This window comes from Euprymna scolopes, chromosome 2 (genome assembly GCF_053919585.1).
Source record: "Euprymna scolopes isolate OS-2025 chromosome 2, ASM5391958v1, whole genome shotgun sequence".
Taxonomy (NCBI): domain Eukaryota; kingdom Metazoa; phylum Mollusca; class Cephalopoda; order Sepiida; family Sepiolidae; genus Euprymna; species Euprymna scolopes.
This window is the reverse complement of record NC_136483.1, coordinates 13,942,670-13,968,047: the sequence shown is the minus strand read 5'-3', so window position 1 is coordinate 13,968,047 and position 25,378 is coordinate 13,942,670. Positions and strand designations below refer to the sequence as shown.

The window sequence follows — 25,378 nt, the reverse complement described above, 5'->3', positions numbered from 1 at the left end:
ATATTTTTAAAAGGTTTTGTAATCAATTAATTTTTATGTCTAAATAATATTTACGATTAATTAAATAATTTCATTTTAAAAATATTTATAAATAGAATTTTACTAAGGACTTATAGTTTAGCAATATTGAACCGCATCAACCATGTGTGAATTGAACACAGTCAACCAAAAAAAAAAAAATTCAAAAGAAAATGCAGATTTGTATTACTGTACACATAGATTCGAAAAAGTTGTCAAAAAACAAATATATAACAAATAAATGTTATCAAAGGAAAGATAAGTTATTTTTCTACCTAACTGGATATATTTTTTGGGTTTTTATTCAATGTAACATGTTTATTCAGCTCGAAAAGCATACAATGTTTACCGATGTATTGGAAAATTCAAAATGGCGCCCGACACTCTCTTTAACACGGTAAGTTCAGGAAAAGATGTTATAAATAATAAACTATACAAAATACTGTTAGAAACTCGCTCAATATATGTTACCGTGATATATTTTGACATATATTCGGTGTTTTTTAATAGTATTTTGTCTAGTTTATTATTTATAACACGTTTTCCCGAACTTACCATGTTAAAGAGAGTGTCGGGCGCCATTTTAAATTTTCCAATACATCGGTAAACACTGCATGTTTTTCGAGCTGAATAAACATGTTAGATTGAATAAAAACAAAATAAATTACCCAGTTTGGTAGAAAAGTAACTTATCTTGCCTTTGATAATATTTGTTTGTTATATATTTGTTTTTTGACAACTTTTTCGAATCTATGTGTACAGTAATACAAACCCGAAAATGCATATTTGCATTTCATTATGTAAACTTTTATACATTGGTTTCAAAAATTAAATTCTATAAGTTTTTTTTTGTTAACTACCGGTTGGTACAATTTACCGCCCCATCCCTTTATATTTTTTTCTTTGTCTTTTTTAGCGGATTATTTTCAATTAATTATCCAAATAAGTGACTAGCTTTAAAACAAAATTTAATAGTAAATTATTTGTTTACAGATAAACTGAATTTTCTAATATGGCCCAAAGTCCAAAAAAAGTCTTTTTGAAGATGATGAGTTGAAAGCCATTTGCAAAGTCTGTCAAATTAAAATATCGCGAGGAATAAAACCATCTAACATGACCACAACCAACATGTTAAAACATTTAACTATGAAGCATCCAAATAAATTGGAGGAGCAAAATAAAAAAGAAAAGGAACAAAAATTACCAACTAGTCACTCAGAGCAGTTTTATTAGTGAGGGTCGAAATCGCAGTGTCTTTTTTAATTTTTAAGTTTGGGAAAGATATATTTATTATTACCAAATTACTGTATGAAGACTGGATCTACTTTATTGGACGTTAATTTGTGAGATAAGTAATTTTTCAATGTTTAATATGTTTTTAAAGTTTCAATTATCAATTAAATTTTTTTAATTGCATTTATTTTTCAAGTTATTTAAAAAAAACAGGGTTTTAAATGTATTTTTCAAGGTAACAAGCTTCGAAAGAAGTCTAATAAAAAAAATCACTTAATTTTTAATTTCGACAACCCTGAGAATTTAATTATTAAAAAAATATTGAAATGTGACATTTTTTTATTTAACATTTCTATTAGTTCAATTAATTTTCTTTCAATAATTCATTTCACTCAACAAACTTCACCATTTTTTGTTTGTTTTTTTTTAATCTTTTTCTGTAATTTTGGTAATTATGTTTGCTCAATTTTATCTAGTATTTCATTTGTTTTTTTATAGTGGTATCATTTTTATATGTGTTCCTTTGATATACCCTATTTCAAAATTAGTTTGGCTAAACTTATTCTTCACGTTAGAAACAACGTGTAAAAGCAATGAAAAAGTAAGAAAAAATAATAGGTGTTAACTACTCCTTGTGAATTATGGAGGTCTGAAGAACTGCCGTCACAAATACAACTATCAATAGCTAAACAAAAAATCGTTTTTGAAATTCCTTTAATTGTAACTTTTCGCTATACCTACCTTTTGGTATAAAACACAAAAACTTTCGATTAATGGTATTTCTCATATATGGTCGTTAACTTTGGAAAGGTTATTTTGTATCTACGGCGCCATGTCACGTGGTATATTGTCTTTTTTTTTTCATTACGCACGTTCATTTATAAATTATTAAATCAAATATTTATCTTTTTTATATTTAATTAGTATATATTTTCTTTCTCTTCCGCTATATTTTTTTATTTAATTCATTAAATCTGTTAATTATGAGGACCAAAATAATGAATCGTGTGTATTTATTCTCTAATTTTCTTGTTTTTGTTCTGTTATATAAATTCTATATTATTTGTTTTTTCTCTGAAGGATAAATTCTATTTTCTTTGAGGTTTTTTTTTCTGTATTCCAATTAAGTAAAATAAATTTTCTCTAAAATAAATTTTGCTAATTTTTCCGTTTAGTTTACTATATAATAATTTTATTTAAACCAAAACACGACGGTGTAGACATAAAATATCTCTTCCAAAGTTAGGGAACATATTTGGGAACTACCGACCATAAGTATAAAACTACCTGGTATATTTCAAAACAATAAATTCCCTAGGAATCGGAATCGTACTTGGTATCGGAATCGTTAATCAATATTTTCCTGGAATCGGAATCGTATAAAAATTAGGAATCGTCCCAACACTAACGCACACACACATATATATACACGCACACACACACATATATATACACGCACACACACATATCTATACACGCACACACACACACACACATATATATATATATATATATATATATATATATATATATATATATATATATATATATACTAGACTACCTGTGACCTGTTGGTTCAGTATGTTATATTAACTGATGAATTAATGCATGAGTGTAACACTTATTTATAGAATATAGATAGATTTCTATGAGTTGTTGCTTTGTTTATAATTGTTTATTTTTGAAAAAAAAATCTTACAGCGATTGAATTATAAGTGGTTTGCCATACTTATAGGTAAATGTTAGGTATGAGCAAAAATGGGCGGACAATGATGGGGGACCTAGTTTTAAAAACCAATTCATAATTTTTTTGTAGGTTTCTGACTACTTTTTGATTGTATTTGAAAGATTAAAGACTAAACTTAATTTCCAAAAGGAAAAAAATATTTGTACACGTGAAAAAAATGTTATGAAAAATGTTTTCACGGCAAGCTATTCAATTCAGCTAAGTTGAATAAATTCATTGTAAAAACCTTTAAAAGATAAATATTAGTTTTCTGGCTCTATTTCAATGATGATTATTAAAGTCCTAAGATATTGAATTAATTAAAAAAAATAATCCTTGTTTGTACAAAACGTAAATTAGCCCAAAACGGAGTGATTCTGCCGTTCGCAAAACGCAACAAACTAAAGTTTTTCTAAACACGGAATATACGGAGTCGAAAGACTGTGAAAATGACGTCATGTAATTAAAAGGGAGGAAGGGGTGTGATCATTTTTTTCCCCCAGACATGCATCCGTATATTCCTATTCTGAACGTTTGTATAAATTTTTCCATTTTTTTAATTTAATTATTTTTCTATGTTCCTGTTTTTAAATTAATTTTTAATTATTGTTCAATATTATATAACAAATGTTACGCCCAAAGTTTCACATTCTTGAGAAAAATCAGGATCTGTTTGTCGTTTTTATCGACCTAACCAAGGCGTTTGACTGTCAACAGAGTCGCACTTTGGAAGGTTTTGAATAAAGTTGGAATCCCTGAAAAAATGTTAAATGTAATAATATCCTTTCACGAGAATATGGAGGCACGTGTAAGAGCAGACGGAAAGTTCTCCGAGTCATTCAAGGTAAAAGCCGGTACGAAACAGGGTTGTGTTATGGCACCTGTGCTCTTTGCCATCTTCTTTTCAATCATGCTCGAGCATGCTTTTAAAGATCACACGCAAGGTGTCCATTTTGAGTTTAGAACTACTGGGGGTTCTTTTTAATCATCAAAGATTCAAAGCTAAAACACTAACAAGAAGCAAAATGGTTTGTGATTTTCTTTTTGCAGACTATGCTGCACTCGTGGCCACTTCATTAGAAGAAGCACAAGAATTAGTTGATAAGTTTTCCAATGCCACAAAAGCATTTGGTTTGACGATTAGTATTAAAAAGACAGAAGTTATCTATCAACCAAAGCCCACCCCATTGCAGCAAGGTGGTGTGAATATTCCGAGACCAGAATATGTGAAACTGCCTCAGAAAATCTTAGTGAATAGACAGCCTCTAAAGTATGTTAAATCCTTTGCATATCTTGGAAGTAAGGTGAATTCGTCGGCATCACTTGAAGAGATATTGAGCAGAATTTCAAAGGCGACTGATGCCTTCGGCAAACTGCGGTCAAGAGTATGGAATGAAAGAGGTTTGACTCTAAAGACTAAAATCTCAGTTTATTGTGCAGTGATTGTTTTGATACTTCTGTATGGATCGGAAGCCTGGACCCCATACCGTAGGCAGATTGAGCAACTGGATACATTCCACAAGCATTGCCTTTGCAGTATATGTGGATTAACATGGAAAGACAAGGCCCCTAACTCGGGATTGTTTGCTAGGTGCGACATTTTAAGTATTGAGGCCTTCCTGATGAAGTCTCAGCTTCGGTGGGTTGGTCACCTTGCTCGCATGGATGAAAACCGTCTTCCTAAGCAACTAGCATACAGTCAACTGAAAGAGGGTAATCGAAATGTGGGTCGTCCATTTCTGAGGTACAGGGATAAGCTGAAAAACAATCTTAAGCACGCAGGCCTGAACCCAAAAACCTTTGAAGAAGATGCTGCGGATAGAAAATTGTGGAGGGAAAAATGTTTTGCGGCATTAACACACGGCTATCGAATCAAACAAATCTTCATAGAGCAAGAGTAAGAGCAGCACCTTCCCAGCCTGTATCCTGTGAGTCGTGCGTCTTGTTTTGTGGGAGCAGAGCTGGCCTCATGTCACACATGCTGCACAAGCATTGAAGGCAGAGTGAAACAGAGCAAATTTTTGGCCCTCATGTGTCGAACACAACGGGAGAGTCCATTATATATACATATGATGATGCCAGCAAATTCGTTTTCGAACATTGCCATTACTTGATATAGAAAAAAAAAAAAAAAAAAAAAGATATACAGAAACACGAAACGAATCAGTGATGGGCTGCATGAAGGTGGCTTTTAACCCCTGCCAAACTCTGGCATTCTTTGGCACACATTGTACAGACATTTGTGCCACTAGAAGCACGTTCTTGATGGTCACTTCTATGTATAATCAAATGCTGTTTCAAACCACCTGCTGTTTTGTACGCCCACCCACAGTTGACAAAGGTTATATTTGGCAACACAAGACTGCTTTGTGGCTCACTGCAATGAGGAGTAGTCTGGTGGCTTATCAGCCCAGCTCTGCTCAGACATAATCTTCTGCACACCTCATACTTCAGACCAATTTGGCACCCCTGCCCATCCATTGCTCCTTTCATCCTCCCTTTCCAGATATCACGTTTCAGACGCTCATATTGGGTTCGATCTGCCTCAAACTTGCCCACACCTTCCCGCAAGATCCTTCTCCACTCTCCACAGCAAGACTCTCCCAGGTTCTTTCATCTATCTCAGATTTTTTTAAGGTGGACCTCAAACAATTTTTGGATCTCATTTTAGGCTTTTGAACCAGACATCTTCCCTCGGTGGGCTCGCCATAAGAGAGTTGTTTGGGGAGTCGACTATATGTGTGTGTGTATATATATATATATATATATATATATATATATATATATATATATACACACACACACACACACACACACACACACAACCTTTTTGGCAATTTTATAAGCCTGAAATCTCAACAACTAATGATCAGAATTTAATAAATGAAGGTTCATTGGAAAGGTAATGACCTGAATTGTGTAGTGGGCTATGTAACATTTTTTTTTACATAGGCATCACCACTTATCAAGGCCAAGAGGCCACTCGATAATAAGGGTTAAAGAGTGTACAGTAGACATTGGACAATATAGTAATCATTAGTAATGGAAATTCGGTAAATTTGTTAACTTATATGGAACGGATAATCAAAAATTTGTTTAACCATATTGTAGTCAGCTGGAAAGCAGGAAAACGGAAGACAATTCTATAAGCGTGCAGTTCTAAGAAGCTTTGCTCATGGAATCTACGTTTAGGTTTTAGGCACAGATAAAGAGTGGGGGAAATTAGTGATAGTGTTTTCTGCTAGACGGGTATTTCTTGTGAAAGTCTGGCGAGTGGGGACCACAGATTGAAGCTCAGCCAAGCACTTGCCATGAAAATAACAATAAAGCAGAGACAAACTCTTCTATGAGAAAGAGGTTGTACGGAAGAGAAAAGGACATCCCCAATGAGGTTACGAAGTCTATTTTGAACTCTATCAAGGCAGGATAAGTCCTTACTAGCAGCTCCTGCCCAGATGTGGCAACAGTACTCCATCCCTTGACATATTTGGCTTTTATATAGATAGAGAATTGCATCAGCAGTGAGATATCTACTGAATCAATAGAAGGATCCCACCATTTTTCCAGCGGCCTTGGCAACGGATTTAATGTATGTGTTCCATTTCAGATCAGGAGTAAAAGTCAAGCCCAAAAGCTTGTCAAAACATGAGGCCTCCCCAAGACGAGAGCCATTCATTTCAATGATGCCAGATGGGGATCAGAGCGTTGATGATGTAAAGATAAAAGCTTGGTTTTAGATGCATTAAAAGTAACAAGCCATCTCTTTCCCCATTGTACCACTTGCTCAAAATCAGAGGAGAGAGAATCAGAGAGAACTTGGTTGTTTACGGTCTTAGATGTGCTACCATAGATAGTAGTGTCATCAGCATAAATGTCTACGAATGGTGTAAGGATGTGATTTGGAAGATCATTAATGTAGATCAGTTGGACCAGGATGGACCCCTGAGTGACTCCAGCATTAATACTGAGAGCTTCTGATTTCTGCCCATCAACCACTTCTCTTATGAACCTATCAGAGAGAAATGATTTAATAATTGAGAAGACATTTCCAGCTATACCATAGCAGGAGATCTTGTGAAGTAAACCTTTATGCCATACTCTATCAAAGGCTTTTGATATGTCAAGAGCAATTGCCCTAGAAAGGTAGCCTCCGTCGAGAGATTTGCTAATCCTATGAGATATAACTGTAAGCACATCTGCTGTAGATCTAGCAGAACAGAAACCATATTGCGTGTCACTAAGAAGATTATTTTTGCTGAGATGGTTGATTATTTCTGTATTTAATACAGATTCCAGCAACTTTCTCATGACGCACAGGAGACTTATTGGCCTGTACTGAGAGGGAGATGAGCGATCACCTGAATTCTTAAATACAGGGCATACTGATGAGATTTTCCAAGGTGATGGGAAGCAATTCTCCTTAAGACGATGTTTAAACAGTTTTATAAGGATGGGCGCTAGTTCTGGTTGAAGTCTTTTCAGTACTATAATTGGAATACCATCAGGGCCGGTTGCTTTACTGGAATCAAGGTTCTTGATTAGCTTGGCAACATTATATACAGATATATGTATATCACATTGTGTGTTTTCTGATACAGGAGGAAATATTGGAGGTTGGCGGCCTTGGTCGCAAAGGGTCGAATTAGCTGCAAAGTTCTTGGCAAAGAGTTTGGCTTTGTCTGATGCTGACAAGATTACCTCAGGTCCATTTATGATAGTTGGGATAGAGCACAGGCTTCTGTTCAGGATTCTGTTTGCAATTTGCCAAAACTGGTGGGAACCAAGCGGCTGCTCAGCTACTTTTGACTTGACGGACTGAGCATACAATTCTCTTGCGTTCTTTATTAATTTTTTACAGTGGTTGCTGACAGTCCTGAAAGTGGCTTTAGTTTCAGTACATCTATTACATTGGAAGCAATGAAAAAAGTGATTTCTGTGTGCAATGGCAGCAGCACATTCTGGAGAGAACCACGGTTGGCTGTTAGGTTTTTGCTGGAATTTTTTCAAGGGTATGAAACGGTCTATACCTACAATTAACCATTCCGTCAGGTATGATACTATAGAGGACACAGCCTTTTTAAACATGGAACGCAGAGATAGATCCGATATAAATGTCTGGAAGCTATCCCAGTCAGCCATAGAGTATCGATATACTGTATGATGGAGAGGTACATCTGAGGACTTATTATATTTCATTGTTATCTTAACTGATACAACAGAGTGGTCGGAAGATCCAAGTGGAGACAGAATGGAAGCTGAACACAGTTCAGGGCAAGTTGTGAGAAAAAAGTCTAGGAGACTTGCATACTAGCCGTCAGTATCGGGCACACGGGTGGGTTCGTGAACAATCTGAGTGAGGTCATAAGCAATGGAGAAATCATGACAGAACCTCCCTATTCATCGGTCTTGTTTGAGTGAGTTAACCATTCCACATTGTGAACATTAAAGTCTCCACAGATATGAATATTAGCTGAAGGATAAGCAGATAGGAAGTGGTCAATTTTTTCAGATATGCTTTCAAAGATAGTAACTCTGCTGTTGTGGGGGGCGATAGAGATATAAATGCAGTAGTTTGAGCAAGTGCAACCTGGAAGCACATATAGGGTAAGTTAGGATCATTTCTGGAGATGTCCCTACCACATGAAAAGCCATCTTTTATATAGGTACATATATGGCGATCTTGGGGGTCAGATTTAGAAGTTAAATTAGAGTATCCTTTAATTACGAACTCATCTAGGGAAATCATCTGTCCAATGCCAGTTTCACTTAGAAATAATAATGCCTTAGAATTAGAGCACTCTGGTCTACAAAAATACCCAAACAGTTCCGTGGACATTCCCTGGTATGGGAGCTTCAGGTGATTAAAGATAAACTACTTTCAGATTGAAAAAGGACCACATCACAGCCTGACAGCAACAAACAGATTGGACCATTTATCATGAACCTATCTCAAATATTGTATAAACTAATTTACTGAGCCATAAATTAACAGTAGACCTCACACAATTCTTAACACACCCATACATAACTGTCTCTCACACAACAACATTTATTACCAAATTTGAATGAATTATTTTTATTACTTTCACACCTATTAACAACATTTTGATAACACTTTCAACCAACAATTACATAGTTTCGATTCAAAATGTTCATACAAAATGAAGTATCTAATAACAAATGTAAAAAAAAAAAAAATCTGATTACAATTAACTTTTTAATGCATCATGAATCTATAAATGAAAATGTTTTCTCAATCATTAAATCATTTCTCTCCGATAGGCTCATAAGAGTAGTGGTCGATGGATAAAAATCAGAGGCCTGCAGTATTAAAGCTGGAGTCCCTCAAGGGTCAATCCTGGGCCAAACTCTCTTCCTGATCAATGATCTCCCTAAACACATACTTAAATCATTCGTTGACATCTATGCTGATGACACGACAATCTACGGCAACACATCAAAGGCTGTAAATGACAAAGTTCTCTCTAATTCTCTCTCCTCTGATCTCGAGCGCGTGGTTCAGTGGGGGAAGACGTGGCTGGTTACCTTTAATGCATCTAAAACCAAACTCCTATCTTTACATCATCAATGCTCTGATCCCCATCTGGCATCAATTGAAATGGATGGCTCTCGTCTAGGAGAATCCCCATGTTTTGACAAGCTTCTGGGTTTGTCCTTTACTCCTGATCTGAAATGGAACACGTACATCAAGTCTGTTGCCAAGGTCGCTGGAAAGATGGTGGGATCCTTCTATTGATTCAGTAGATATCTCACTACTGATGCAATTATCTATCTATATAAAAGCCAAGTACATCCAAGGATGGAATACTGCTGCCATATCTGGGCAGGAGCTGCTAAAAACAGCCTATCCTGCCTTGACAGAGTACAAAATAGACTTCGTGACTTAGTGGGGATGCCCTTTTCTCTACCCTGCAACCTCTTTCCCACAGAAGAGACGTTACGAGCCTATCCTTGTTTTATTGTTATTTTCATGGCAGGTGCTCGTCTGAACTTCAATCTCTGGTCCCCCCTCGCCAATCCTTCATGAAAAACACCCATCTAGCTGAATCCACTCTGAAAAATTTCCCCCACTCTTTATCTGTGCCTAAATCTAAATGTAGATTCCATGAACAAAGCTTCTTTCTTAGAACTGCATGCCTGTGGAACTCTGTTCTGTCTGCCTGCTTCCCACCTGACTACAACTTGGATGTCTTCAAGTCCAACGTTAACAAATTCCTAATGAACCGCCCTCTTAAGTAAACACTTCATCAAATCTCCACACTAACATACTGTACTTGCAATAACCCTTATCCCTGAGTGGCTTCCGGGCCTTGATAAGTGGTGACCACCGTGTAAAAAAAAAAAAATCTAACTCAAATATTTTTCTAAATAAATGCTTTGCGTTTTTATAGTTAGTAGATCATTTAGGTCCATTTTAGAAGCACATCACATACTTAAAAAGAACGATTTCTGCTTATGCTGTTATTTTCGTCATAACTGAAGAGAACAGCACATTAGATATGGCTAGAAGAGTTGAGAATAAATGGCAATAAAAATACAAACGTTATATAAGAAATAATTTTTTCAAAAGATAATTATTCATTGGTAATTTCAATTGAATCACCTTCAACAATAAAACTAAACAAGTAGCAACTAAAAGAAATCACAGTTTTAAGTTTCAGTAACAAAATTATGTCCTTATACTTAATCTGTTTTCAGCGAGAAAATGCATTTAGTTTTTATCAGTAATTTGTTCGGTAAAAAATTTAAAAAAAAAACGTTCAGGTTACAAATTTCCATATGAAAAAAAAAATCCTATTTGTTGAATAACTTTTTCAAAATTTTTTTATGTGTGCAAACAGTTTGAATGATTTATTAAAACAGTAAAAGAAATCTTAGAAATTGTTCCCACAGATAGAAAGTCTTGTTCATAAGAGAATTTCATTCTAATGCATTTTATATGCATTATTTTTTCTTTCGTTCATGTATTTTCAAGTGTTAACTATTCCATAGTTTTATCTTCATTAACACTAGAGTTAATTTTTACATGAACAATCACTTAATCCTAATTTGTTTTTTGCTATAAACAATCTCCAACACTTACACCCTTTCAATGTACATACTTCCAATAACCCGACACTCAGCAAAATTCCACCCTTTCACTGTTGAGATCCCTAGATGCTGGAAAGCCTTCTACTTTGTACATCAAATTGCAAGTTTAGAGGTTTTTATCGAATTAAACTTGTTAGATATTTGCCAGGCAATGCCAAAAGGTGTGCTAGGAGATGATTATTATAATTATTCAGCCAAAAAGTTTTGTCAACTAAAATATTTTAGAATAATGAAAGTATTTAGAATAAATATTTATTTATTTCTATTAATTTAGGAATGTAACTTAAAAATGTTATCATAACATAGTTAACAACTTAGAAATAATGACATGTAAAAACATCAGGTGATTATCTTAGTAATGTATGATTATGACATCAATTAGAAGAGATGGTCTTTTTGAGATACATGGAAATTAGTTGAGTCAGTTCACATCATGTTGGCTCCGAGCAGAGGTGATCAGAAATGGCAATAGTCAGAAACAGCATTGCAACTTTCCAAAAGGGGGAAAAACACTTTGGAATAAAAAGTTGCCAAAAATAAAACCCGAGGCTTTCTCATTTCTTGGGAGAATTTCCATCGCAGCTTCCCATCAAACAAGACTAAAGATGGACCAGATATGTTCTCTATTTGCGAGTTTTATTCGTATTTTGTCTTGTAAACATATTTATGTATATTCTTGTCCCATCATGAACTGTAATTAAATGTACTTATACACACATAAGAAACTCTAGATTAGATGATCACAACAATAGACGGTCATACACACATCATATAGATGACTGTGAAATGAATATACACTCTCAAACAATCTAACCACTAGTGGTGGGACGATTAATCGGAATCGTAAGAATCGTGTATTTTGGGAGGTATAGGAATCGGAATCGCATCGTTAAAAAATACCTTAATTTTCCGATTCCTTCATTACGATTCTTTTAGTCTGATGTTGAAAAAAAGAAAAAAATGTCCTGATATTTCTAACCGCAAGAAAATAAAAAGAAACCAAAGAAATTCATTATTAACAGGGCAATGCTTAGTGCCCCTCCCTTACAAGGTTCATTCATTCAGATCTATTGTAATCAAAACTACAAAAGAGTTAACTTGAAAAGAAGTATGCAGGGCTCTACATTGCGAGTAAAAATAAAAAAAACGCTTATCTTTTTGGCGATTGTTTTTTTTTACTGACAAATCTTCTAATAGTGAATGAAAATGCTTTTTCAACTTATATTTTCTTAAAATAAAACGAGCAAAGTCAAATTATTTAAACAGTAAAAGGTTTAATAGAACAATATACTTTTTTTTTTCTTTTTTTAAAAGAAGGCTTTTGAAAGAAATATCTCTAAAATGAAATTGATCACGTTGTATTATTTCGCAAAGTTTTGACAGTAGTCGGTTTCTTTTGAAGTTTCAAAAAAATCGACCCCATACCTATTTCTTCCAAACCTAAAGTTATTAAATAACCCCTTCGTTAATTTAAGGGTAATTAATTCAATTCAGTCAAGTTTTTTTTTTTTAATTTCATTGAAATAAAATCCATTATTTTTTCCCCCCCAGAAAGATAAAACCCTGAATTTGATTATATTAAAAGCAGAATAATATAATCTTTTTTCTAGAATTTTAAATTGAAAATTAAAAGTGTTTTGCGCAGTTTTTTGCCGAACGAAAAAGAAATTAATATTTTTTTAAAAGGTTTTGTAATCAATTAATTTTTATGTCTAAATAATATTTACGATTAATTAAATAATTTCATTTTAAAAAGTATTTATAAATAGAATTTTACTAAGGACTTATAGTTTAGCAATATTGAACCGCATCAACCATGTGTGAATTGAACACAGTCAACCAAAAACAAAATTCAAAAGAAAATGCGGGTTTGTATTACTGTACACATAGATTCGAAAAAGTTGTCAAAAAACAAATATATAACAAATAAATGTTATCAAAGGCAAGATAAGTTATTTTTCTACCTAACTGGATATATTTTTCGGGTTTTTATTCAATGTAACATGTTTATTCAGCTCGAAAAGCATACAGTGTTTACCAATGTATTGGAAAATTCAAAATGGCGCCCGACACTCTCTTTAACACGGTAAGTTCAGGAAAAGATGTTATAAATAATAAACTATACAAAATACTGCTAGAAACTCGCTCAATATATGTTACCGTGACATATTTTGACATATATTCGGTGTTTTTTTAATAGTATATTGTCTAGTTTATTATTTATAACACCTTTTCCCGAACTTACCATGTTAAAGAGAGTGTCGGGCGCCATTTTGAATTTTCCAATACATCGGTAAACACTGCATGTTTTTCGAGCTGAATAAACATGTTACATTGAATAAAAACAAAATAAATTACCCAGTTTGGTAGAAAAGTAACTTATCTTGCCTTTGATAATATTTGTTTGTTATATATTTGTTTTTTGACAACTTTTTCGAATCTATGTGTACAGTAATACAAACCCGAAAATGCATATTTGCATTTCATTATGTAAACTTTTATACATTGGTTTCAAAAATTAAATTCTATAAGTTTTTTTTTGTTAACTACCGGTTGGTACAATTTACCGCCCCATCCCTTTATATTTTTTTCTTTTGGTCTTTTTTAGCGGATTATTTTCAATTAATTATCCAAATAAGTGACTAGCTTTAAAACAAAATTTAATAGTAAATTATTTGTTTACAGATAAACTGAATTTTCTAATATGGCCCAAAGTCCAAAAAAAGTCTTTTTGAAGATGATGAGTTGAAAGCCATTTGCAAAGTCTGTCAAATTAAAATATCGCGAGGAATAAAACCATCTAACATGACCACAACCAACATGTTAAAACATTTAACTATGAAGCATCCAAATAAATTGGAGGAGCAAAATAAAAAAGAAAAGGAACAAAAAATTACCAACTAGTCACTCAGAGCAGTTTTATTAGTGAGGGTCGAAATCGCCGTGTCTTTTTTTCTTTTTTTTTTTTTTTGCCTACGTCACCATCTAGGTGTCACCATTTTTTTTAACCCTCCTTAACTTCAAAGAGTAAATACAATATATACAACTAAAAAAATAATTTTTAAAAATGCTGATTCCATTCATGAAAAATTCTTTTAACTAGAAATTAAAACTTAGGTAAAGATAGCTGACTGACAGCAACAGGAGCACTGGTTAACTACTGAACCACGTGGAAAGGTGTGGGGGGGGGGGAGGAAAAAAAGGAAATTAAATGATGATAATAAATTATGATAACCGTCTTTGAAAGGCACTAAACTCCTAAAACTTACTTCTTTAAAATTTTAGGCGGCACTCCCCGGCGATTTTAAAGCACTCTCTCTCTCTCTCTCAAAAAAAAAAAAAAAAAAAAAAAAAAAAAAGATTTAATTTTTAAGTTTAGGAAAGATATATTTATTATAACCAAATTACTGTATGAAGACTGGATCTACTTTATTGGACGTTAATTTGTGAGATAAGTAATTTTTCAATGTTTAATATGTTTTTAAAGTTTCAATTATCAATTAAATTTTTTTAATTGCATTTATTTTTCAATTTATTTAAAAAAAACAGGGTTTTAAATGTATTTTTCAAGGTAACAAGCTTCGAAAGAAGTCTAATAAAAAAAAATCACTTAATTTTTAATTTCGACAACCCTGAGAATTTTATTATTAAAAAAATATTGAAATGTGACATTTTTTTATTTAACATTTCTATTAGTTCAATTAATTTTCTTTCAATAATTCATTTCACTCAACAAACTTCACCATTTTTTGTTTGTTTTTTTTATCTTTTTCTGTAATTTTGGTAATTATGTTTGCTCAATTTTATCTAGTATTTCATTTGTTTTTTATAGTGGTATCATTTTTATATGTGTTCCTTTGATATACCCTATTTCAAAATTAGTTTGGCTAAACTTATTCTTCAAGTTAGAAACGTGTAAAAGCAATGAAAAAGTAAGAAAAAATAATAGGTGTTAACTACTCCTTGTGAATTATGGAGGTCTGAAGAACTGCCATCACAAATACGACTATCAATAGCTAAACAAAAAATCGTTTTTGAAATTCCTTTAATTGTAACTTTTCGCTATACCTACCTTTTGGTATAAAACACAAAAACTTTCGATTAATGGTATTTCTCATATATGGTCGTTAACTTTGGAAAGGTTATTTTGTATCTACGGCGCCATGTCACGTGGTATATTGTCTTTTTTTTTTTCATTACGCACGTTCATTTATAAATTATTAAATCAAATATTTATCTTTTTTATATTTAATTAGTATATATTTTCTTTCTAAAAATAAATTTTCTTTCTAAAATAAATTTTGCTAATTTTTCCGTTTAGTTTACTATATAATAATTTTATTTAAACCAAAACACGACGGTGTAGACATAAAATATCTCTTCCAAAGTTAGGGAACATATTTGGGAACTACCGACCATAAGTATAAAACTACCTGGTATATTTCAAAACAATAAATTCCCTAGGAATCGGAATCGTACTTGGTATCGGAATCGTTAATCAATATTTTCCTGGAATCGGAATCGGATAAAAATTAGGAATCGTCCCAACACTACTAACCACTAGAAGACCCGTACAACGCTCTCCATGTTATACAGAACCTCACTATCCAACAAGCTTTTAAATCTAATAGTTTTGTGGTTTTAATTTTTTATTATTACTAGTATTATTTTTATTATATTTTAGTATTTTTAGTTATTAGTAGTAATAATATTATTATTTGTATTATAAAAAAAATGTTTTCTCTGCTTTTCTAATATATCACAAAATGAAAATCAACTCATCGAAATCGAATCAAGATAACAGACTTTGCACAAACAAAGAGCTCAATATCTTTTAAGATAGAGCTTTATAACAATAATAAATATGGCTTTATATATATCATGAATTATTAACTAATTGCATATTTATATTTCCCAGAGATAATAATCAAGATAGTAATGCTGAAGTAATTTCTTTTGAAAGTATTCTACAGTTGACAACTATATTTAAATTTGGGTTAATCTAGTTTGTTTTTGTTGAGGTGTTGAAGAATCACATCCTAACGACTTTTCTAACAGAAAAGGTCTGTTTGTTAAAATAAAACCATAGTTCACCTCCAACAAACTGATGTATAGCTTTTATATATATATATATATATATATATATATATATTATAGTAAGTTATAAAATATATATGGCGATTAAGTTACACTGAATATTCCGCGTTTCATCCTCTCTAGGACTCTTCAGGCTTATGCGCGAATTTTGTGGTTGTTTGTCGTTTTTTTTTTATATACGCATCTTCTATTGAGATTTTAGTTGGCCAATCAGCTTTCTAGTATCCACCGCACCCTTCCTATCAGCCAATGAGCATGCACTTATCGGACAAAGGCCTATTTGACCTCTGGTTGACCTGTTCCTTTGTGTGTGCTCTATTTAGCTGTGATATCTAGCTTCTTGATCTGTTTTAAATCTAGGTTAGGGTTTTTTTTTGTTTTTTTTTTTAGTTTATATATGTACATACATATATGCTCATATATATATGCACACATATATATATATATATATATATATATATATATACATACATACATATATGAAGAGCGCGGTGGATACTAGAAAGCTGATTGGCTAACTAAAATCTCAATAGAAGATGCGTATATAAAAAAAAAAACGACAAACAGCCACAAAATTCACGCATAAGCCTGAAGAGTCCTAGAGTGGATGAAATGCGGAATATTCAGTGTAACTTAATTGCCATATATATTTTATAAATTACTAACTAGCTCTACCTACGTATTAAGCACTTTTGAAGTAAATACTTAAAGTTTACGCATAAGTTTATACTTTTGTATATTAATTTTATGTGAGTAAATTAAGTAGTTATATATATATATACACACACACACAATACGACAAAACAGCTATCTGTGGGGGACTACATTTGCTCGTTGGCTGAGCTCTTTAGTGTGTAAATAAACTGTTGCCACTTAGTATAAAGCATAGATCTTCATGAAATGGAAACAATTTTTACAGTCGAAAATGCTAATGTAAACAAAATACAAAAACCAGTATAATTTCCTTTCCTGTTAGGCATGATAACAGGAGAGGAGTAAAATGCTTGACTGCTGATTAAAGTGAATCAAACGATCAAGTTGTGAATCACAAAAACTAAATTACCCATAAAACGTTTTCCTTTATATTTTAATCACATAAAATACATTTTAAATATTTCTTGATTTTGGGATTGAATGAAGTTAGAAATCAAATTATTTTAACGAGTCATAAACTGCAAACTACTAAGCATCTCTTATTAGGTTTTCATCTATAACTGCCACCTTTTCTCATTGAAACAAAGCAATGAGAAGCCAAAAACAAATTTTAAAAGTTTTTACCTTGTCATAAGGATTATTTAATAAAACTGTTAGAAGATAATTGCCAAGTTACCTTGAAATATATATCTGAAAAATTACATCAAATCCAGAAATAGCAATAAATGTATTGACAAGTACAATCAAATGACATCTTAACGGAACTTTGCACTGAAAAAGCTTAGAGGCATACATATTAGTGTAAATAAACCTGCTAATAAATTTTTTTTAGAAAAGCTTTTAAAGTTTACTTCAGATCATAAAATTATTATCAAGTTGAAAGTAATTTAAATAGGTTCTCTAGAAGACTGGAAAGTAGATCTCTACATGGTCAACGATGTAGAATGTCAATACCCAATTCAAAGGAACCAAGTGTACACTATGTTGCATTGTATAGCAGTCAAGGTATTGCCTATTATTAAATATGTGAAGGCTACATTAAAAGGAATGACTTCATCCAATGGATGGTATGAGCACTTGAACATTTAGCCAAGACAGTGAATTTAAATGAAATTATAGTTTTCATAGATAACACTCCATATTTTTTATTTATTTTTTTTTAATTACATTTTCACCCCAAACAAGGCACATTGCCATTTGGTGTAGGGGGCTACTATCAGGGGCAACAACTACTGGGGTACTATGTAGGGATTTGGGCAGCAAGATGTTGGTTCACATTACACTTGAACTTCTGCACGTCAGTACAGTTGGGGAAGCAGTGACCTGGAAGGGAATTCCAAAGTCTAGCTGTTCTGAGGAAGAAACTACTGGAGTAGAAAGATCTTTTACATCTAGGGATCTCTACTGTGTGGGGTGGGATTTAGCTGCCTGTCGGGTTTGTCGAGGGTGTTTACGTCATGGGGGCACAAGTGCTTGCAGTTCGTCAGAGCATTTACCATTAAAATACTAAAATAAAAACAGGCAGAGGGATGCAACATTTCGTCGATGGGACAGAGGCTGAAGCTTAAATGCCGTTTCACAGCCTATCAGATTGGTGACTCTTCTGAACCTTGTCTAAGAGCGAGAGACTAGTAGCAGATGCACCAGCCCAAATATGACAGCAATACTTCATACATGGGCGAATGGTGGCCTTATAGAGGTACAGGATACTTTCGGGTGTTATTATCTTTCTAGCACGGTAGAGAGAGCCTACTTTCTTCGCAGCGGTCCTGGCAATACTTCTATATATTTATATCTTCTACAGAAAATTCCTTGCCCACAAATCTTCAAGGGGCTACAATTCTTCAGTTGGGACCATATAATGCACCCTTATCTCCAATAGGTTTTTTTGGTTTTCCGTAAAGTCAAAATCAAGAGATAATGTCAGAAAAGTTAGTTGACAGACATATTGGTGGATCCTCATATTAAGCTTACAAAATTCCAATATTGGTTGAATCAGGTAAAAGTGTTTGGGCAAACAGTCACCCAAGCTGATAATCCGCTTCATGAGATGCGGTATTTCAGCATGTCCAAAGGCAAGATGCAGCTGTAATTGCTGAAGAAGATTTGTTGTATGGAGAACGATTCTAAAAATATTTTTTCTTTTTTCATACTTATTTGGATATTTGCTATTTTAAAAAGCTCTGTATTGTGCCCAATCACCCACTGGATTGACGAAAATTTATGGAAATATATAAAAATAAATTCTTAATGAATAAAAAAATTGGAAAATTTAAATATTATATACGAAAAAGTTAATATAAAAATTTTATAAAATTCTAATGTGAAATACAATTTTTTTCGTCAACAAAAATCCTTATTTTTAAATTGAATGCATTAATTTTTAGATTGATTACCCATGTTTTTAAATTGAATGCATTCATTTTTAATTTGATCAACAACAGGTGTAGAGTGGCTATGCTAAAATATGGACCTTGTAAAAAGATATTTACACGCACACAATTCTGTAAATATATATATATATATATATATATTTAAAGTCAGTAGAATTTTCAGTCTGTCATCTTTCACCTCAAAATCAATATTTTATTCTGACAAGTCAATCAACCACAGATTATCAGTCTGTTTACTTAAATAATAAATACTGCAATTCCAATCAATTTCATTGATTACATAATATATCTGACCAGACACTTTCTTCAGTAAACTATATTTCCTGATAGTCAGTACTAATTTTCATCAATGATTTATCGATGAACTTGCTGTTTTTCTTACAAATACAGAAATTGCAAATGGCATTCAAAAACTACTAAGCTTTCAATTGATTTTGTTATTTGCTACTGTGATTTATCTTCAATGTAAGATTTAACAGCATCGTTTTTTCCTTTTATTAAGATTTAATTTCATTGATTGCCACTTTATGCACGTTTATTCTTTCTTTTACAATATAAAAATACATAACTTATTGCATAAATGTTGTAAATGTAATTAAAATGACAATTATGATTTTCTGATGATTAAGAAATATACTTTAAATGTCTATTACAAAGATTACTTACCTAATGTACATTATTGTAAACCGGTATATATGGTGTGTCAGTGTATGTCTGTATATAGGGGTGTGCGAGCCTCTTGCACTAGCATAGATGCATGCATGCATACTTATGCAAGTATTTTGGATTGATAAAATGGAAAAGCACTTTAGATTAACAATGCTTCCTCCCACCCCCATAAAAAAAAAAGGAAGTCAAAAATTTTGACGAAGAAATCCAAAATATTTCTTTACCTGGTACTCTCTTCCATCTTTTGCACATTGGATTTTAATTGTGCAATATTTGAGTCATATTTATTAAGAAAGTCTTTGGCCGATAGATCCGGTGCACTGGTGCTGGTCGCTTTCTCCCCATCACAGCTAGGACATGAGCTGTCTTCTGGGGACGCGGTCACAGTTCGTACTGAGTCATTCTCACATTTTAAACTTGTTGCTCGCACAATTTCAGAGTTTTCAGGAATGCATTGTGAGTTTTCTTTTGTTAGTGGCACGAGGAGATATTCTCGGAGGAAAAGGGCATCGTTCGACCATAACTTGTTTTCACGTTTTAATTGTTCAACCTGAAACAAGAAATGAAAGACATTATTAGATTGACCTGGAAATATTCAGCTCACATTTTTATGCCTTTCAAAGTTGGTTATTTTATGTACATATTAAGATCTCAGAAAAAAAATTCATTTGAAAGAAAAAACAAATGCACAATTTTAACAGTTATAAACAAGAATGAATATTTTAACTTAAGCATGAAAGGTCAGTGAAAATATCATTTTAAACTTAAGCCTAACAGACCAATCAGCAAAAAATGCCTCTTAACAAAGCAGCCTATGTGCATATCTCAATAATCAAAAACTGTGGACCGTCTGGGTGCCCTTGTTTGTTTGAATCTTGTATTATAATAAAGTTGTATTCTTGCTTGTTTGTTCACAATTTAACAAGCCGAGCATGTGTGGTCTCCCTCCACAAGTCAAAAAATTTACTTTCACCGTGACTAATGTCTGTGCAAAATTGTTACAAAATCCAAGATGTTGTTATTAAGAAAAGCGCATACAAACGAACAGACAAACGAGAATGAATTACTAGGTCCAATACTTCCTTTGTCGTATATACAAAAAGTACACTGTCTCACAAATTAATTTTTATACTGAAAACGAATTTGTATACACCTTTATTCCAGCATGATTTATATATATATATATATATACACACACACACTAAGTATTCAAAAGAAATCTATATTCAATGAATCCCCTCATTTGCATATTACATTAAAGAAAATCTACTTTAATAATTAGCTTGATTTTATTGTTTGTTATAATTGAATCTTTTTAATTGTTCTATTTAGAAGTATATTTAAATTAATTTATTTTCAAGTATTAATAGCTGAAAATAGTTGAGTTTAAAACCGGAAGTAAGTTTATTTATTTAAGCTATGAGAGTTATTTCCTGTTTAAGCTATGAAAATTACTTCACGTTTAATTTTCATAAACCAAAATGGGTGTGTTTTATGCTTCCCTAAATCCAACATGTGGTCACTTTTTGTAACAAGTAAAGATATTCATTGTATCTTATGTGACTAATCCCTCCACCCGGCAATATGTTTCGACCAGGCAAGGCCAGGTATATTTATTTTTTGGCCAGGTATAATTGCTGCATATTTTTTTGTTTCTACATTATTAAATTTACTTATGAAGAATATGGATGATAATAAAATAACATTATTTAGAAACCCATTCTAAAGATGGGCGGTTTTGTAACTATTCTGCACTTTCACCTAACAATTTAATAAAAAAGATACCGTACAAATTTAATTTAACTTTAAAATCCTACCTAAAAACAAAATTGCATGGTCCATATTCTACATATGTACCAAATTTATTTTTTGATTAGTAGATTCCTTGAAATATCTGAAAACTCCAAATAATGTTCATGCAATCCATGCTTCATAATTTGTGTATGAACTTTTTTGCAAACTGTTATCCTCATCTTCATAGTTGCTGTTGTTTCACCACATTTCGGCCAACTCATCCTTAGGCCTTCTTCAGTTGATTAACTATCTGAAGAAAGCCAGAGGAATAGTTGGCCAGAACGTCATGAGATATTTAAATTCTGTACCACCCAAAGAATCGTGTGTGTGTATATATATATATAAGCTGTCTGTGTTTCTCCACACACCAGCTGTTAATAATGACTGTTTTCTAAACAAAACCAATAGCATTGGACTGGAATCAGCAGGTTCCTCCAGGTGTTTCAGCCCCTTTCATTTTTATTATAATTGAAGGAACAAACCTGTCTACACAGAAAGTTGTCTGTTAATTATCGAAATTCCGATTATTTTATTGATTGTTTCATGTGGAAATTGTAACAATTTTTTTTTTTTTTTTTTTTTTAAATTAATCATAAAAATTAACAAAATTATTATTTCTCTGGCTTTTCTTTCAGTGTGAGAAAAAATAACACCTTTTTACTATTGAATTTTGTGAATTATTTATTCACGTTTTTGTTATTAATTAATATTTTATTGACATAGTTATACCCTGAACAAATCCACGTACCTCTGCTAGTTAACTAATTAATCTTACAACAAAATTATGTCGAAACACTAATTCTATTTAGTTAAGCAAAATTAAACTTGGTTAATAATTAGATGAGTGATTTTTAGAATATCAGGTGTTGTAATCAAACATAGCGGTGCATAAATAGACATAATGCTAAGTGGGGGGGGTCAATCTGGTGACAGACTAAAGTCCTGTCATGGGGATGGATACAAGTCATCCATTCAGAATGGTACACAAATTTTAAATAAGCGGGTGTCTGACAAACTTGATTTTGAAAATAAATGCAAACAAATTAAACTCATGATCAAGACATTAGCTACATTATCTCAACTGAACACTGAATAATTAATCGTAAAAGAAATAATTTTTTATACAATAGAATATTGAATAAAAAAGAAATTACTTCCAAAATGTAGATTTATTTAAAAAAGAAAAAAAATAATGAATGTTTATTCAAAGAAAAGATTCTTTTTTAAGAAATTACAAAATAAAGCCTTAAAAAAAAAAAAGTAAAATTGAAATTATAATCGAGTTGTGAATTCCATTTAACACAATGAAGTGTCTGTCTCACTATTCAAAATTATACTTTCATAATTATTATGCTTTACTTTTGGGTTGAGCAGTTGAAATTAATATAGAAAAAAATATACATATTGTGCGGTAATCTATATCTACATAGGACAATTATAGTTCCTTTCGGTTCACAAAGTCTTCTTCGAATTTTTGAGCTAGACCCCTTTCCTCTCTTCCTATATATATATATATATATATATATATATATATATATATATATATATATATATATATATATATATATATGTATTTATTGTTACATTTTCCCCCCAAACAAGGCACACTGCCATTTTGATGTAGGGGGCTACTATCAGGGACATAAGTTGCAGGAATACTATGTAGAGAGTTGAGCAGCAAGATGTCTGTTCACATTACACTTGACTTCTGCATGTCAGTACAGTTAGGGAAGTAGGAACTCGGAAGGGAGTTCCAGAGTCTAGCAATTCTAGGGAAGAAAGTATTAGAGTATAAAACTTTTTTTACATCTAGGGATCTCTGTGTAGGGGTGGGACTTTGCTGTTTGTCAGGTTTGAAGGGGGTAGTTTGAAAGTACTTTCAGGTAATGTATCTTTAACCATAGCTATCGATGGTAGAGAAGGTTTCTTGTAATTATTGAAGGAAATAAGTTTAGTCTTGGCAGTATTGAATGTTACTATCCATTTTTGTGTCCATTCCACTCTAAACTGGAGGTCTTCCTCTAGGGTTTCTGCCATTGCCTTAGATACATGTTCATTTATTTCCCCTCGTGCTTGTTATAGAGCATGTCATCAGCAAATATACCCATCCCAGAGATAATTCCGTCAGGGAGATCATTTATGAATATTAGGAATAATAAAGGTCCAAGGATAGACTCCTGAGGTACACCTACATTTATATCATATTGTTTAGATGTACGATCATCGACGACAACCTAGATTCTTCTCTTATTTAAGAAAGATTTAATTATATTAAGTATTCGTCCAATGATTCTGTATGATCTGATTTTCCTGAGAAGAGCACCGTACCGCCTTGTCAAAAGTCTTAGATATATCTTTGGCTACTGCCCTACCCTCCCCTGCTTTGTCCATTGTATGGTATATACATTAAGAGATTACAGTTAGGATATCTGCTGTAGAACAGGCTTGCCTAAATCCATATTGTTGGTCAGTCAGAAGTTTAGCAACTGTAAATTGATGGATTAGAGCTTGATTCATTATAGACTCAAATAATTTGGTGAAGAGAGGAAAGCAGTTAAAGGGGCGATAATTTAATGGGTCAGATCTTTCACCAGAATTCTTGTAAACTAGTATTACAGAAGCAGTTTTCCAGCAGTCAGGAAAGCAAGATTCATTAAGGCATTTGTTGTAAAGTTTTGAGAGGACTGGAGCAACCTCAGCAGAGCATTTTTTCTTTTTTTCCTCTGTATATTTTATTTGGATTAATGAGGATACTACACTGGTGTTTGGATCTACGTTTAGCATTCATATAAAGGGAATCTGATGTTTTACTTTATATTATGAAAATTATAGAAATCAAAAAATTGATGTTAAAAGGTTCAGAGCTTTGAGCACAAATGTACAAGAGTCCTCATTAATTTCAAGTGAATGTCGAGTGTGAATTTAAATTAAAAACATTTACCAAAATCAATTTCCATGTCATTTTACTTACATTACTTCCAATCAATGTTTAACACATTATTTGAACCTCATCACGAAAAATATTCTTTATTATTTGTTACATTTAATCTGTTATGAGGTAAGTACAAATATACAGTAGTTTCAAAATAAATCCGGGGTAATGCTGTCTTCTAGATATATACTATATAAAATTCTGTTGTCGGATTCTCAGTGTTTTCCATCGATTGCCAAATTTGTTTCTTGCTGAATATGCTGATAAATTAAAAGGGTGTTTATTCATGTAAATCATAGACCTTTCTCTTCCTTTCAAAATGATAGGTTTTTTTATACATTATAGACCAGTGCATACAATTTCAATATTTAATTTTAGTTCATTACGAAAGTCTAGTTTTAAAAGTTTTTACAAAATGTTGAACGATTTTTTCAATTTTGACCCATTTTTTACCCATTAAAAACAATTTTAACCAACTAAAGACCCATAAAAACCGATCCATAAAAAATCCAATAATTTGAGGCTCCTAGTGCCCTCTGCAACTTTTAGTTTCGGAGGAGATAGAGTTTGAAAATATGGAGACAGACATATTCGTTCATATATTAGATTTACATTTTTATTGTATATAATTCAGAATGCCTATGGCTGCACAAATAAAATCTCTCGTCATTTCAATATTTCTTTCTATGGTTATAACATTGTGTATAGACAAACTTTGAATTTGCATGTATACATGTGTATAAATATATA

General features: G+C 32.4%; 1 protein-coding gene across 6 annotated transcripts in view; it reads right to left on the bottom strand.

The window, feature by feature from the left end:
- The window catches only part of LOC145288790 (lysM and putative peptidoglycan-binding domain-containing protein 2-like), a 155,278-nt gene that overhangs the window by 47,511 nt on the left and 82,389 nt on the right, over positions 1 to 25,378 (bottom strand). For all 6 annotated transcript variants that reach the window (XR_013869300.1, XR_013869301.1, XM_080136360.1 and 3 more), the window contains exon 2: positions 20,127 to 20,452. Coding sequence is in view for 4 of the 6 variants with exons in the window: in XM_080136360.1 (XP_079992486.1) it covers positions 20,127 to 20,452 (326 nt within the window). In the remaining 2 variants the exon portion in view is untranslated. The remainder of the gene's footprint in view (positions 1 to 20,126; positions 20,453 to 25,378) is intronic.